Raw genomic sequence first — 16,303 nt, forward strand, 5'->3', positions numbered from 1 at the left:
ATATAAAGATAGAGTAAATAAAATAATTTTGTCCTGAATAAAAGGACAAAATGGCATCATAACACATATATTTATTTATTTTTTAAAGAAAAGTTACTTATTTTTTATTTTTGGACTGCTGGGTCTTCATTGTTATGCCCGAACTTCACCTCGTCGTGGTGCTTGGGCTTCTCATTCTCGTGGCCTCTCTCGTTGCGGAGCACAGCTCCCAGCGCACAAGCTTCAGTGGTCGCGGCTCACGTGCTTAGTTACTCTGCGGCATGTGGAGTCTTCTGGGACCAGGGGTCAAACCCTTGTCCCTTGCATTGGCAGGTGGATACTCAACCACTGGACCGCCAGGGAAGTCCTATTTTTATTTTTTGATAAAGGCTTTTAAATTTTAGTTTTACTTGAATTTAACAGAAAGTACTAAATGGAAGTAATTGCTGACTGTGAGACGTTTTTCCACAAGGAATATTAGTTTGTAAAAGATATCTCCAAGGATAAGGAAAAAAAAGATTATGAAAACAAATTTCTGACTACATGTTTCAATTTTAGTCCGTATATTTTGAGACTTAACGCTTGTGAAAGACAAGGAAGTCAGCTAGCACAGCCTTCTGTAATTCTTCCATTTGCTTAGTCTTGATTCTGTATTTAACCCAGTACTCCCTTTGCCGCAGCTTCTCCATTCCGTAATTCTTCATTTTTGTTTATCTCTTTATTTACGTGGTTTCTTTGTTCATTATTCTCCCTAAGAATTTGTCAATATATTATTTGAATTTTTGCATGTTTGAAAGGAGACCTTTGGGCTTAAGTCGCTCTTTGGCCCAGAACTTGCGACGGTGCGCCTCTGCTTTTGGCTTTGAATGTTACTGTGAATCTGGATTCAGGGCTTTCTTCCTTGTGTATGCGCTTTTGTTGCCTTCATTCCTTCTTTATTCCTAAAGTTTTTGTATTGTTTACTCCTTACTTTTTTTCTTGGGGTAGAATAAGCCTTTTTATTTTATAAAGTCTCATCTTTATTTCAGGAAGACTTCTTGTTATAGTTACTGAATGTCTTTTTTTTTTGTCTTTTCTAAAATCGTTTTATAGGCATCTCTCCACCCCCAGTTTCATTTTGTGTGATTTCCTTTGGTGTTTAGTTCAGTGCTCCTCAAAACTAGTAAGCAAGCATAAGAATCACCTGGAGAGCTGGTACAAGCACAGCTTCCTCACCCTCCTAGGTTCTGGCTCAGTGGGAGTGGGTGGTGCCTGATCATTGGTGTCTCTGATGGTGTCATAACCATCATTGGCATCTTGGTATCAAGCTCCCAGGTTATGTTGATGCAGGTCCACAGACCTCACCTTGACTAGCCCAGTTGTTTTAAATTTTTGGTCCTCGGGCCTGTTTATTCTCCCTCTCTCTTTTTAAATTGAGATGTTTAATGTAACTGACATGTAACACTGTTAGTGTTAGTTTTAGGTGCATAACATAATAATTTGTATATATTTTGCAGAATGATCACCACATTCTGATCTATCAACAGTAAATCTGTTAACACCCATTACCACACATAGTTACAAATACTTTTCTTGGGATGAAAACTTACTTTATACTCTCAGCAGCATTCAAATATAGAATATAGTATTGTAAACTATAGTCACCATACTGTACATCACATCCCCTCCCCAGGACTTATTTATCTTACAGCTGGAAGTTTGTACCTTTTTACTGCTCTCAGCCTGTTTGACCCACCCTCAGCTTCTGTACTCTTAAGGATTATTGAGGTTCTCAAAGAGCTTTATGAGTTTTATCTATTGATATCAAAACTGAGAAAATTTAGAAATATTTATTAATCCTTTTTTGGGAGGTGTCATTATATATAAATTCATCTTGGTTTTATAGTGTATTGTTGTAATAGTACTACTGTTATATTTGTGCACATTTCAGAACATTATAAGATTTTATGACGGCTCTCCATTGTGGGTCACAGGCTTTCTCTGGTTGCGGTGAGAGGGAGTAGGGTCTCTGGTTGCCGTGCATGAGTGTTTTTTATTGTGGCACGAGGGCTTCTCTGGTTGTGGAGCATGGGCTCTAGAGTTCACGGGCTCAGCAGTTGTGGCTCTCGGGTTATTTGTTTGTGGTTATGTAGCCTGAGTTGCCCCGAGGCATGGGGTATTTTAGTTTCCTGATCAGGGCTTGAACCCATGTCCCCTGCATTCTTTTTTTATTGGAATATAGTCAATTTACATATTAATTCTTTTAAAAGTAACTGTACTGAACTCAGTACATATAAACAAATAATATATCTTAATGAAAAAATAACTTTCCAAAGCAATCAGAAATTTTTACTTAGAGTGGAGTTATTTTATAGTTTGTAAATCTCTAACATATAGCTTAATAATAGATAGCTTTTGCTTTTTCTTGCTAGTGGAATGTAGCCTCTGGAGAGCTCTGTTTTACACTTGAGAGATAATAAAAATGAGAGGGGAAAATAGCATTCTTTTAAAAATACTGTGAATTTGTGAACCCCCAAAGGGAGTTCCTGGGGACTCTTAAGAGTCCCCGGACCAAACTTTGAGAACTTCTGCTTTGTACTAATGCTTTGTTTTTTTGTTTGTTAAGGAGAATTCTTTCTTAAGTTGGTTTGTAAGAGATTTGATGGCGTGTATCTTAAAGTCTTTTGTATTTCAGGTGACTTACTGAGTAACCTGTTGCAGAGTCCTAGCTCAGCCAAACTGTTGAATCAGCCAATCCCCATTCTTGATGCGGAGAGTGAGTATATCTGTTCCCTGGCCTTGGAGTGCCTGGCCCATCTCTTCAGTTGGATTCCTCTGTCTGCCAGCATCACCCCGTCCCTCCTTACCACCATCTTCCACTTTGCGCGCTTTGGCTGTGACATCCGGGCCAGAAAGATGGCATCAGTTAACGGCAGCAGCCAGAACTGTGTGTTGGGTCAAGAGCGAGGCCGGCTAGGGGTCCTGGCCATGTCCTGCATCAATGAACTCATGTCCAAGAACTGTGTGCCTATGGAATTTGAGGAGTACTTACTGCGTATGTTCCAGCAGACTTTCTACCTCCTTCAGAAAATCACCAAGGATAACAATGCCCACACAGTGAAGAGCAGGCTAGAAGAACTCGATGAGAGGTAATGATAACAGGTGTGGCTTCGGCTGTGCCCCAAGAACGGGCCTTGACTGTTGATCACGTTGTGCTGCATAGTGTCCGTAATCCTCTTTGGTTTCAGAATCTGGGGCTCCTGGTGAGGAATGGAGAGGTAGGTATGTACCAGTAAGTCTGAGCTTAGCCACAAGGGCTTGGGTGGTTAAGGGAAATAAGTTGAGGAGGAAAAGCGATTGTACATTGTACAGGTTGGTTGTCTTCTTTGCCCGTCCATCTCCTGTCCTCCCTTCCTCCCTCGTCCGCCCTCTTCCTCACTCTTTGCCTGCAGGTCTGAGGTGGTACAGGAGCGGGGACCGCTGCTCCGGCAGAGCCAAGCACAGGAGAGGAGGCCCGTGGAGGTACAGGAGTTACACTCGCCTTTCCTCGCTTGGTGTTGCTTGTTGATTCTCACTGTTTGACTTTTCCCAAATGAACGTCGTGCAGTGTATAGGGATGTCACAATTGTAAGTTTACACCGCTGGCAAGGTTTCCTCAGAAGAGAGGGGGATGTTCCTGTGGGCAGACATCTGTGTTTCTTGGTTACTGTCCTCTTGAAAGCAGCCTAAAGTCACTTCACCTGTCTTTGTTAAGAACTCAGATGACTCCACAGTGAGCTGAGGCACAGTCTCATTGTTTATTTCCGTTAGAGATGATAACATTTATGAATGTTACAGTGTTCATTAATGTGATGCTACTGCTGTGTAAAAACAAGGGAAGATTGGAAGCGTATATATCAAGAACATTTTGTTGACCATTCAGAAAGTTTCAAGCAAATAAATTGTATTGAATTAGTAAATATTTCTAGATTGCCTGGGAGCAAAAGTCGTTAGTATTTCAATTAATTTTCTGTGGTTTGTTTTTGTTGTTAAGCTATGCAGGGTTAAGCCATTTCCTTTTCTTTAGAGTAAGCAGTGGGATATAAAGTCAAGTGCCTAAAGTCAAGACAGTTCTAGTCCTTTTTAAATTTAGCAAGTTTCACAAGTTTTTCTAAAGTTGAAAAAAGTTGGTATGTAAGATTATTTTGGTTTGGTTCATCATGAACAAGCTTTCTGTGAAAGTTTCTTCGTATATTCACAAAGGAACTCATAATCTGATATGGTAATATGTGGGTTTATTTTGCATTATTTGATAATGGCTTTCTATCTGAATTCAAAGGTATCAGCTTTCAAACACACAACTGTTTATGTTTATATCCTTTGTAGCTTTGGTTAAGTAAGGCTGTATCTTCATATGGTTGAAAAAACTTAACAGTTAACCTAGCAGCTTACACCAGCCATCAAATAGATATCAGTTGTTTTGACTTTTACTTTTAGTCTAATGTCTGTTACGGCTTACATTTGGGTGGTATAAAAATGTCATCATGGATGATGTATACTGATTTTGTCACATGTAACTTTTGTGCTCTTGGTTTTATATTTTAATCCTGTGCTTCCTCTTGCCCTGTGAAAGCTGAGAGGTGCCTGGAAGCAGAAAGGTGACATGAACAATACTGTGTGCTTGCTTCCTGGCTCTTGGGTCCCTTCCCCCTAATTCTAAACAGCTAAGTCCTTTCTCAGTTGTTTAGGAGCTACTTAACCCCAGGTTTCTTGCCTCTGTTCTCCTGCTTTTTTCCCTAACTTTCTACTGCTCATTGGCACCTGTACCAGAAGGTGGGCAAGGGAAAGAAAATGAGGTGAAATAAAATCTGAGTGTCAGCTGCCAAACAGTCTTGCCTGTATTCTTTTTAAAAATTGAGTTGGAGATGAAAATAAAATGAGATTGTGTGTTACATGACCTACGACTTTTCTTTCTTCTTTTATGGGTGGTAGGGAATTGAGTACAGCTTCCTGAAGAGCAGTAAAATGGTTGACAGCTTTGAATAACCACGTCAAAATGTAATAAGCAGAGCAAGGAATGAAGAGTTCCTGCTCTTGAGTCTGAGTGATTGAAGGCTTCAGAGAGAAGTTCTTTTGTACTTTCCCATCTCTAAGAACAGTTGATTGGTGCCTTACTGTTTTTTAAGTGTTTGGCCCCATGATCCTTATCAAACAAAGTAATTTTTTTTTTAAAGCTTCAGATAAACTTGCCTGTGTGTGGCGGCCACACAGACAGATTGGTCACCCTCAGGTGCTAGGTCCCAGAAGCAATTTGGGACGTTTATTGATGGGCCAGTTTTGCTCTTCTCAGGACTAGTCTTCTTCCCCTTTATTATCTAATATATCTTTGCTTTAAACAAAAAAGCCAGCTTCTTGCAGTTAGGACTTTCAGAATTGCTTTTAGCCAACATAATTTTTGGCTAAGGCCAGGTTTACCTTTTTTTAATCAGTCTCTGAAATGTGATTTATGGAGGTACATCCAACTCATTTTCTAATCACCTTTTGGTATTGAGGGGCTTATAATGACAGTTTCTGAAATGTGAGAGTGATGACGTGCTGTGTATTTAATAACAGACATCTCTTATCCTTACAGCTGTGACCCACACTCCTCTGTGAAATGATTTTTGAATACACATGAATTGGGAACTCCCTGTGATGTGAAAAGAAAAGAGCACTGGATTGGGAGTGGATGGTGGTCCCATTCTTCCATGAGCTGGCTGAGTGACCTTGGGCCAGTCACTTTGTCTCTCTGGGCCTCATCTGTAATATGAAGCATCACTAAATTGTCCCTGAGTCTTGTCCAGCTCGAACAGCCCTCCTCCCTTACTTCTGAAATTTTTTAGAGTGGATTGGGATGTGCTATGTTTAATTAGCACTAGAGCTAGAGGGTGGGGAAAAACCCGAACATTCGGTTGCAAGCTTGAATAGATCTTACCTGGATGCCATGCCTTTTGTATAGCCTTGCTTTGTTTTGGGGTTTTTAGCACATTTGTTTTAATATTTTGGCCTCTTAGCAAAGAAAACCAGCCCTCCAGACGTGCCACATTGAAATGACAGCAGATCCGCCCGTCGACCTTTTCAGTACCATTTCCTTTCCCTTTAATTGGGTCATCACACTGAGTTAGCAAATGTGAGGATGCTAGCTTATAAGATGCCTTAGTAGATGGTGTCTGAGGATTAAAGTTGCTTTTCTGCTGTGTTTCAGGTGGTAATGGAATGGAGGGTTGCCTGACCTGTAGGTAATTGTTGCAGGCCTTTATATTTTTAACTGAAAATATGTTATAAATCTGTATAGTTTTGTACTGAAGAAATTTGGATTGAATTGAATTCTCCTCTAAGGAGGTGACTGCGTTTCTCACTGTCGCCTTTTGTCTTCTTGTCTTCTCTAGCTACATCGAGAAGTTTACTGACTTTCTGCGGCTCTTTGTGAGCGTTCACCTAAGGAGAATCGAGTCCTACTCCCAGTTCCCTGTGGTGGAGTTTTTGACACTTTTGTTCAAGTACACATTTCATCAGGTAAAGCACTGGAATGGCCCATATCCATCCCTTTCCCACCCAAGAAGCCCACTTTGTTATTTTGAGGAGAAAGGACATTATTGTATTTTGCGAACATTTACTAGTGCTTACTATATGAAGATGAACCCCTTTATCCTTCATAACAGCCCTCTGAGGTAGGTGTTATTATCATCCCCATCTTACAGATAAACAAACTGAGGCACAAAGAATAATTTGCTGAGGGTCTTAGAGTTGGTAAGCAGTGTAGCCACAATTTGAACCCACAGGGCCTGCAGCTGTAGTCTGTAGCTGTCACTAAGCCTTCCCACAAGGAGATGGTAGGTAGTGCAGCTCTCAAGAGTTCAGTTTTGGTGGATCCAGTTGTTCCCCCCATTCTGCAGTTGTTTTTTGAGCTCCTATTGTATTTCCTCTTAAGCCAAGTCCTTTCTCTTCATTAGAATTTAGATTCTGGTCACCCAGTATTTTTTATTTCTGTATATATTTTAGCAACTTTATTGAGATAGAATTCACTTGTTAAGAAATTCACCCGTTGTAATTGTACAATTCAGCGGTGTTCAGTAGACGCATGGACTTGGGCAGCCGTCATGCAGTGCTGTTTTGGATCTTTCAGTCATGCCCTTTCACTTGTGCTCATTTGCATGTCTTTTTTTTCCCTTTTGTATAATTGTCTTTATTTGTTTTAACTTTATTTTGTTTTGGGGTATAGATGATAAACAATGTTGTAATAGTTTCAGGTGGACAGCATGGAGACTCAGTGACCCATAAATACGTATCCATTCTCCCCCCAGGCTGCCCTCCCATCCAGGCTGCCATGTAACGTTGAGCAGAGTTCCCTGTGCTATACAGTAGGTCCTTGTTGCGTGTCCTTTTTAAAATGAGCTTTTTGGGGAGTTCCCTGGTGGTTAGGATTCTGGGCTTTCACTGCCATGGCCTGGGTTCAATCTCTGGTCAGGGGAATTGAGGTTCCGCAAACCTCAAGGTGCAGACTGCCCTGCTCCCCTCCAGAGCTTTTTGTTGAAGGGTTACACACCTAAAGAAGTGTGCAAATCATACGTGTACAGCTTCATGAGGTTTCCCAAAATGAACAAAGATTTCCCAGGTAACCACCACCCAAGTCAAGAAATAGAATGTTACCAGAATCGCCCTCATGTCCTTCCCAGATCCTCCCCAGTGCTGACTTTAGCAGCTCAGATTAGTTGTGCCTGTTTTAGAACGCCTCTAAATGGAAGCATACAATGTAGATTTGTTTGACTTTCTTCATTCAGCATTATGTTTTTCATCTGTGTTGTGTGTGGCAGGAGTTTTTCTCACTGTTTTATAGGAAGTCATTAGAAGCCGTGTCACTGTTGATTTGGGCTACTTCCGGTTTCTGGTGGTCATGAATCATGCAGCAGACGTTTTTGTGCCTGCCTTTGGTGACATGCATAACTCCTTCTGTTGGTGTGTACTAGGGATGGAACTGCTAGGTCAGGGAGGGCATCTGATTTTATAACTAGTCATTTTGGTAGTTTGAAACATGTTGTAACTTCATGAGGCTAGAGGAGAGGCAAGGGTGGAGGCTGGGAGGGGTGAGTGAATGTAATAGGGGATTTGGAAGGGCATGGGTGGAGAGGAGGAGGTTAAAGAATTGATGAGATGTCTGATAGAGGGGCCAATGAGCGCAGAGCTAGGAGGAAGCCAGCTGAGCTCACCAGGGCTAAGATGGGACAGAGAGGTGATGCGATACAGGAGGGTGAGGATGTAGGAGAGAAATATCAGAAATGGGAGAAACTGGAAAGAGAATCAGGAGAGAAGGAAGGCTTTGATTGATACTGTAGAGTAAGTGCAGTAGATGTGAGAGAGAAGGAACCAGTGCTGGGGGCAGAAAGAAGGGGTTTATTTGGGAAAACAGAATGGAATGTCATATAGCTTTGCTCTCTATGTAAAATGGGATCTTTTAAAGATACATGTTATAGAAGAAAGCTTAAAAAAATGTTTTAAGTATGCATGTCTAATGACTACTTCTTTGAGTGTTTGAGCTCTGGTTATTTCTAATAGGCCTCTGTCCTTGGACATGTCTTTTAAATTTCTAAGGATTTAGACTGCAGGGGGGCATCTTTTTTTTTTTTCATTTTTGAATGAGCTGGGTCTTCCTTGCCACACGAGGGCTTTCTCCACTTGTAGTGAGTGAGGGCTACTCTCTAGCGGCGGCCAAGGGCTTCTCATTGCACAGCACAGGCTCTAGAGCATGTAGGCCTAGTAGTTGTGGCTCATGGGCTTACTTGCCCCGTGGCATGTGGAATCTTCCTGGACCAGGGATTGAACCTGTGTCCCCTGTATTGGCTGGTGGATTCTCAAACATCGAACCACAGGGAAGTCCTCTAGTTCTCTTTTTGTTCCTTATCTTGTTACCTTAGCAGGTGACTTTACTTCTGAGCCTTGGTTTCTTTAGTCTGTAAAATGGAAAGAAGAAAAATATCTCTCCGTTTTCCAGGACTATTGTGAAGGTCAAATAGACCAAATGCAAATGGAAACAAATCCCCTGGAGAAAGGAGAAGTGGTATCATTAGTTTCTAAAGGCGCTTGCCAGTTAGTCTTTAGTGACTAACTGGCTCTGGAATCTGATGAGTAAATCTGAGTATGGGTACATTTTAGAAAGGAGTCTGTGAGGGCTCTGCAGAGTTGACACCAAAAGTGCGGTCAGCCCATCCATCTTTATGACCTTAGCCTTCTGTGCCCAGAGCAGTCGTCAAAGGCCAGATTGTGGGCAGCACAGGAGGCCTCACAGTGGGGCCTGTAGATATGGATGTGAACCATGGTGTTTCAGGTCCTGAAGAGGGTGTATCTGCCCAACTTTCTTCCAGCCTCAAGCCACATAGTAAACCCTCAATTCAAAGGCATGAGAAAGACGTGTGTAATCGTGAAGCACTTTGACATAGCCATTAGCTCTTCGCTTTTCTCAAAAGCCACATGCATCAATTATGTTTTTTGGTGAGGGAGCTGATAGGTATTGCTTTTCAAGTCAAGGAAGGGTGACTGGGTAAGCTCCTGACAGGAAGCACAGCACACTACAGCCAGGACAAGGCTACATCTCCTGGCTGCCAGTCAGTGCCTGTCCACAGGCTACCCATATTATTTCCACATGGCTTATTGTGTTTTTTTTTCCTGCTTATTTTTCTAATTCATTTTGTGCTCTGAGGATGGCCCTGCCAGTGGTCCTGATTGAGCTGTTAGCAGTCTAGAGTCAGGGCTGCCCTGTGGATTATGAGTGGCGTCTGCCACTTTAAAAAATAAAAGGTTACATATTTGACTGTGTTACGTCTTAGCTGTGGCGCACGGGCTCTCCGTTGTGGCACTTAGGCTTCTCTAGTTGTGTAGCACCGGCTCCAGAGCCCCCAGGCTTAGTTGCCTCACAGTATCTGGGATCTTAGTTCCCTGACCAAGGATCAAATCCAATTCCCCTGCATTAGAAGGCGGATTCTTAACCACTGACCATCAGGGAAGTCCCTGCCACATTTTTTAAGTTTATAGCTTTTCTGTCTTATTAGACTCAGCCTGGGTATAGAACTCTCACTGTACACCACCACCATCATTGTAAGTTACCTCTTGGACAAATTTCATACCTGCCCAGGTAAACTTCTGGATTTTCTTGGATCAGAAATGGAAGGAAGCTGATCTAAGAAGATCGTGTTATTATTTCTTGCCATATCTAATCCTGCTACCAGTGATGTAGTTGAATGAAGTAATCACAAGTAAATCCAAGGAGTTCTTGTAGGTAGCAAGAATTCGAAGGGATACATAAGGGATTGTGGGGCGGGGGTGCCACACATGAAACTGAATGTGTATGAGGAGGACTGGATACTGGAGAAGAGAGTGCCTGGATTTAGCAAAACTCCTGAGAAAGTGCAGTGGTCCAGTTTCTAGGACCCTATAAAGACTTGCTGTCTTCTCACTTTGTCCTTATCAAAACTCAGGCGAGAGGTTGCTGTTAGCCTGTTTGACACATCTACTTTGCAGATGAGCCGGAGCCTGTGGGTCAGACTTAACGCGCTCACTTAGTCTGTCATGTAGGAAGACTGCAAGTGTTTCTTTCCTAATGTTCACATGTGTAAACTTGTCATTTAGAAGCCTCTGAAACTTAGTTTTTGTTTTATAATAGTACATAGTGGAAAGAGCATTGGCTGGGGGAGTAAAGAGACCTGCTCCTATCCCTGACATTGAACATATCTCTGGATCTCAATTTCTTTTTCTCTGAAGCAGATTTGAATTGGAGGATCAGTGAGAACTCTCCATATCACAGTCTCAGAGTTCAACATAGGTGTTCTCTCGGCTTATTTTGTAAATTGGTTTGTTCTGCATAATATCTCCTTAATAATATGTTCCGTGGTAACCTTGTCTTGTTAATTCAACAGGGCCCAATCGTGAAGACCAAATAAAAGACACCAACTGTGGTTATTACTAAGAAGTCCAGGGAACCTAGGCTTATAGTTGTAGCGTTCTGGTGGAAGTAAACACTGGTGGGTGTGTTTCTAAGGAGTAGTTGCATTAAGTAATTTCATTGTCTGGATTTCTTTTGCACCATAGCCTACTCATGAAGGTTACTTCTCTTGTTTGGATATCTGGACGCTCTTTTTGGACTATCTGACAAGTAAAATTAAAAGCCGTCTGGGAGACAAGGAAGCAGTTCTCAACAGGTAAACCACAGAAACATCAATAACTAGAAATAGACATTTTGGTCAGTTTCTCTTGTGGCCTAGAGTCCGCCACGCAGTCAGACCGCTTTAGTGAAACCGAGTCACTTACGCTGTTCAGGTAGTAATGCCATTGAGCATTCTTTTCTTCTCTCCCCTTAGATACCTCATTTTTAAAAACATTTTTCTGATTAAAAAAGTAACATGTATTAAATTTTTAGGTATGATAATGCTTTTGTGGCCCCTTCTCCCCCATGACCCCTACTTTAGAGATATAAGTTGAAGTATTTATTGGATGAAATGATATGACGTCTGAGATTTGCTTTAAAATAATTCCCTGGGGCTAGTGAGGGAAGTGGGTTGACCATTTGTTGACAAGTGATGTTGAACTTAGTTGGTAGGAACTTGGAGTTCATTGTATCCTCACTTCTTTTGTATGTGCTTGAAAATTTCCTAAATAATGAATACTTATCAGGGAAAAAAGTATTTATTTTAAAAACTAGCAAAGATAGAAAAATAAAGATAAGTTTTCTATAATCCCACTATCCAGAGATAATTAGTTTTGTACTTCTTGTTATAGTTTAGAAACAGAAAATGGGGAAATGTTTTTTCCCCACGTTTCTCAAGACCATTTTTCTTGTTTGCAGGCAGAAAGTATGTTTCCTGTACACTGTGGTCCTTATATATGTAACTATTTGAAGCTAATATATCTAGAGTGTTCAGCACACTACAAATGCTCAGTAAATAGTACCAGTGGTGGATGGTGGAGACAGTGAATACATCTCTCCTAGAGAGGGCCAAGGAGAAGGCAATGGCACCCCACTCCAGTACTCTTGCCTGGAAAATCCATGGACGGAGGAGCCTGGTAGGCTGCAGTCCATGGGGTCACGAAGGTCGGGAACGACTGAGCAACTTCACTTTCACTTTTCACTTTCATGCATTGGAGAAGGAAATGGCAAACCACTCCAGTGTTCTTGCCTGGAGAATCCCAGGGACGGGGGAGCCTGGTGGGCTGCTGTCTCTGGGGTCGCACAGAGTCGGACACGACTGAAGTGACTTAGCAGCAGCAGCAGAGAGGGCCAAATGGAGGTGGTGAGGAGAACTCCCATCTGGGGAGAGTTGGACTGAACCTCTTAAAACTCTTTCCATCGCTGAGGCTTGAAGAGTTTTTAAAATTCTAAACGGTATTTGCATTCCAAGTTTAAGCTTTTGCACTTTCATTTCCCAAACTATTTTTATGATTGCAAAATAGCTTCCAGCTTGTTATGGTGTCAGGTCACATGTGGTTCTAGGTAGTATATTTGTGTATCAGAAACCTTCTTACACAACAGTAGATCCTGTTTTTGGTGAACTTGCCAACTGTGAGTAATTGTGTTGTTGAATGAGATTCTTCAAAGAAAAGGCGCTTCCACCAGATTCTTTCTTGTATGCTGAGCAGTCGCATCCTTTGCTTCTGGGACTGTGCCTGATTTTGCTATATTTAAGTGGTTAGATGCTCTTTCACATCGCTCAGACTTTTTGGAAGAATAAGCTGAGGAAATGATCAGCACGAAAATGCTTTTAAAAGCACAGTACAAATGTGCTTTAGGTGAGGAGAATACGGTATTGTTCCACTGAGAGATACTTGCGCTGATTATTGCACCAATAGAAGGAGCAGTGGTGCAGTTTAAATTCCTTTTCTGCTTCATGGTAGCAGTGTTACTTTTGGTCAAGTCATATGGTAATCACATTTCCTCTTGCAAAACGAGCATACTAATACCTCTCGCAGAATGGCTGGGATTCAGGAAATCATGCATATAAAATAACAGGCATAGTGTCGATCACATGTGAGGCACTCAGTGGATGGTCACAGTAGTGACCACACAGTAATAATAAGTCATCGAAGACGTTACTGTCGTTTGAGGTGGTGACTGTGGAGTTAAATGACAGGACCCCTGGACAACAGAGACTCCTCAGCCCACTTGCAGATGTTGACCGGCCTGCCTGCTCAGGCATCTGTCTTCACAGTTGTCAGCAGTCCTGGCTGACCGCTTTAAACACTAGGGATTTTTCTCATTGATCATTGGATTATTATCCTAAATAAGGCTCTCTGATTTTTCATGACTTAAAAAAAAAATACACATATAACACTTTCATACTTTTAAAAAACAACCCAAACGTTCAAAAGCTCGTCTGGTTTATGCCGTTAGTGGTGACCATCATCTGGGGGAAGCTTGTCAGTCTGACACCCCCTAGTGGTCAAAGGTAGTAGACTACAAAGAATGGTGTTCAAGGCAGTCTGCTGCGTGCTCAAAGAAAATAGCTGAACTCTGTGTTTCCTGTCACCTCTTAGGGAGCATATTTATAGAAGTACATACTCAAAAAATCTTAAAGTTTTCAAAGTTTGGCAACCACAGCTCTGGGTTATCTTAGAGATCCCAATATATTGAAGCAGCTGATAAAGAGCACTGGCTACAGATAATTACCTCATTGATTTTTAGTGAAGAGCTTGTCAATGCAGTCAAATGTTTTTCAACTGATAAAATATATCTGAAAGAAGTCAGGGGGCTTTTGTGACTTGAACCAGAATTTCAGAAGCAACTGGTCTTGCAGGAAGTAGTCAGATGTTTTCTTGGTGTCTTAAATGGGAGACGTAGGTGTGGTTAAGTCACAGAGACAGCATTCAGTTCCTGTCTCTTGTGGTTTATAGGTTTTGCATCATTCCTCACAACAAAGTGGTAGGCTTTGTAGGCTACAAATTTAGAAGTATAAATGTACATAGATTTATTTTTGGTCCTAGGAGTTTGGAAATTGGAGCTCCGCATGTTCCTTGCTCAATGAGGATGCTCAAGAATTTCTTGTTCAGGGCTGGTGGGGGCTTGGAGAACTTGAGTCGCATCGTTAACAGATAAATGTTCTGTAGTGCACCCAGCTGAACTGATTGCCAGTGGGGTTCACTGTCCAGGTTTGCCATTTTGAATCAGTGGTGTCGGAAGACCTGAATTTCAGTCTCCTTTTCCCCTTTGTACTTTGGGAATGGTTGTGCCTACTTTACAAGTTCTTGAGCAAATTAAATGAACCAGTGTGTGTAAAGTACCTTGGCTGATAGTAGATGTTCAGTAAATAAGTATTCTCATCCTTTGTCTCTCTTTCTCTAACTTCCTTCTCTCTGTGCTTGTCAATGTGTAGGGAGACACCTGGGTAGAACTTCTTTTTTACAGGAGGATGAGGAAACTTGAAGTGTGTTAAGCAACCTAAAGTTACTGAGTCATGTCCTGTGAACCCCTTTGTCATGAGAGTACTGGCAAGTGCTGGCCACAGACCTGCTAGGGATTCCAGGTGACATTAGATTGGACTGTAAACAAATGTGGGTAGGCGTGAGAAAACTTGCTGCCCTTTTCTTGTGAGCGGGTTTTTCTGCTTAGTAAAGAGGAAGTGCCATTGTGACACACAGCATTTTGATAGTAAAAGGTATTAACTAGGTTTATGTCAGGGCTCCAGTAGCTTTCTAGCTCTTCATACATGAAATTCATGCTGTTGACTGCCCCAGAGAGCAAGTGAATAGGATCTTAGTTATTTCACTGAGTTGAAAAAGCTATCCAGGATTGTGCTTCAGTGCTTTGTAGTTATCTGACTTGTAGGTTTGTTTGTTTATTGCCTGCATATTGATTCATTTGTTCTCTTTCATTCATCATACATTTACTAAGCAGCTGTTATGTAGTTGCCTTAACATAACATTTTATTTAACTCTCAGAAGAAGTTGGGGTGCTTCTGAAATCACATTTGTGGTTTGAGCCACACTGATCTGTAGGTTCATTTCCATTGTATATTTAAGCATTTAATGCTCTTAGTTTCCCTCTGAGCACTGCTTTAGCTTTATCAAATTCTAATATGTTTTAGTTTCCTTTTCCTTCAGTTTATTTTGTAATTCCTCTTGAGAATTCCTCTTTGGTGTTCAATTTCTAAATATTTGTGGATTTTCCCTGTGTCTTCTTGCTGCTGTCTTCTAGTTTATTATTATCTGCAAACATATTTTGTGTGATTTCAGTTCTTTTCAATTTGTCAGGATTTGTTTTATGACCTGCTCTTCTTGGGGCTTATTCATTGTGCTTGAAAGAGTGTATGTTCTGTTATTGTTGGATGGAGTGTTCTAGATATGTTAGGTCAGATTGATTGATTGTGTTCTACATGTTATCTTTTTATCTAGTTTGTTCTATCAGTTACTGAGAGAGGGGTGAATTCTCCCAAGTAAAATTGTGGATTTGTCTATGTCTGCTCTCAGTTCTATCAGTTTTTGCTTCGTTTCTTTTGAGACTCTTTTGTTAGTTCTAGAGAAGGAAATGGCAACCCACTCCAGTATTTTTGCCTGGGAAATCCCATGGACAGAGGAGCTTGATGGATTACAGTTCATGGGATTGCAAAAAGTCAGACATGACTGAGCAGCTAAATGACAACTGTTAATTTCACACAAATTTAGTTTTCCCTTTCACTGTATCTACTGAGTGACTGTATTTATGAGTTTTTAAAGTCGTTGCTCTGTATATTAAAATGAATATATATTTAACTTTTCGAGTTAACATATTACCACGTCAAGTGTAATATAGAAGCCTCACTACTTTTTTGCTCTTTCTCCTTGTATTGAGGTTGCCCTATATTTTCCATCTGTGAGCAGTGAAAATCCCATCAGTGTTCTGTTTTTTGCTTTCATCCAGATTCATATTTTAAAGATCTTAAGAGAATCAACAGAGAAACAGTTGTTATATTTACCCAGAGATCTGCCAGTTCTCATGCTTTCCCTTCATTCTGAAGTTCCATGTTTCTGTTTTAAAATTAAGTAATTAACTGATTAATTTTGGGGGGCTGTGCTGGGTCTTCGTTGCTTTCTCTAGTGGTGGTGATTGGGCGCTGCTCTTCTTTGCAGTGTGCAGCCTTCTCGTTGCAGTGGCTTCTCCTGTTGCAGAGCAAAGGCGCCTGAGCACGAGAGTCCAGTAATGGTGGCTCGTGGGCTCAGAAATCGTGGTGCATAGGCTTAGCTGCCCCATGGCGTGTGGGATCTTCTTGGACCGGGGATTGAACCCATGTCCTCTGCATTTGCAGGCAGATTTTTTTTTTAGAAAAACCTTTAAAAAATAATAATTTTATTTATTTAGTTCTGGCTGTGT

At 41.3% G+C, this 16,303-nt stretch overlaps 1 protein-coding gene across 4 annotated transcripts in view; it reads left to right on the plus strand.

The window, feature by feature from the left end:
• The window catches only part of XPO6 (exportin 6), a 107,090-nt gene that overhangs the window by 53,046 nt on the left and 37,741 nt on the right, over nucleotides 1-16,303 (plus strand). For 3 of the 4 annotated variants that reach the window (XM_086375187.1, XM_086375185.1, XM_086375186.1), the window contains 3 exons: nucleotides 2,654-3,107; nucleotides 6,366-6,492; nucleotides 11,056-11,165. In XM_086375187.1, the coding sequence (XP_086231313.1) occupies nucleotides 2,654-3,107; nucleotides 6,366-6,492; nucleotides 11,056-11,165 (691 nt within the window). Of the gene's footprint in view, nucleotides 1-2,653; nucleotides 3,108-6,181; nucleotides 6,216-6,365; nucleotides 6,493-11,055; nucleotides 11,166-16,303 lie in introns of all 4 variants that reach the window. The other variant, XM_086375188.1, reaches the window with a different exon arrangement.

This window comes from Bos grunniens, chromosome 25, assembly GCF_055505025.1.
Source record: "Bos grunniens cultivar Pamir isolate PY7600 chromosome 25, Bosgru_T2T1.0, whole genome shotgun sequence".
Taxonomy (NCBI): domain Eukaryota; kingdom Metazoa; phylum Chordata; class Mammalia; order Artiodactyla; family Bovidae; genus Bos; species Bos grunniens.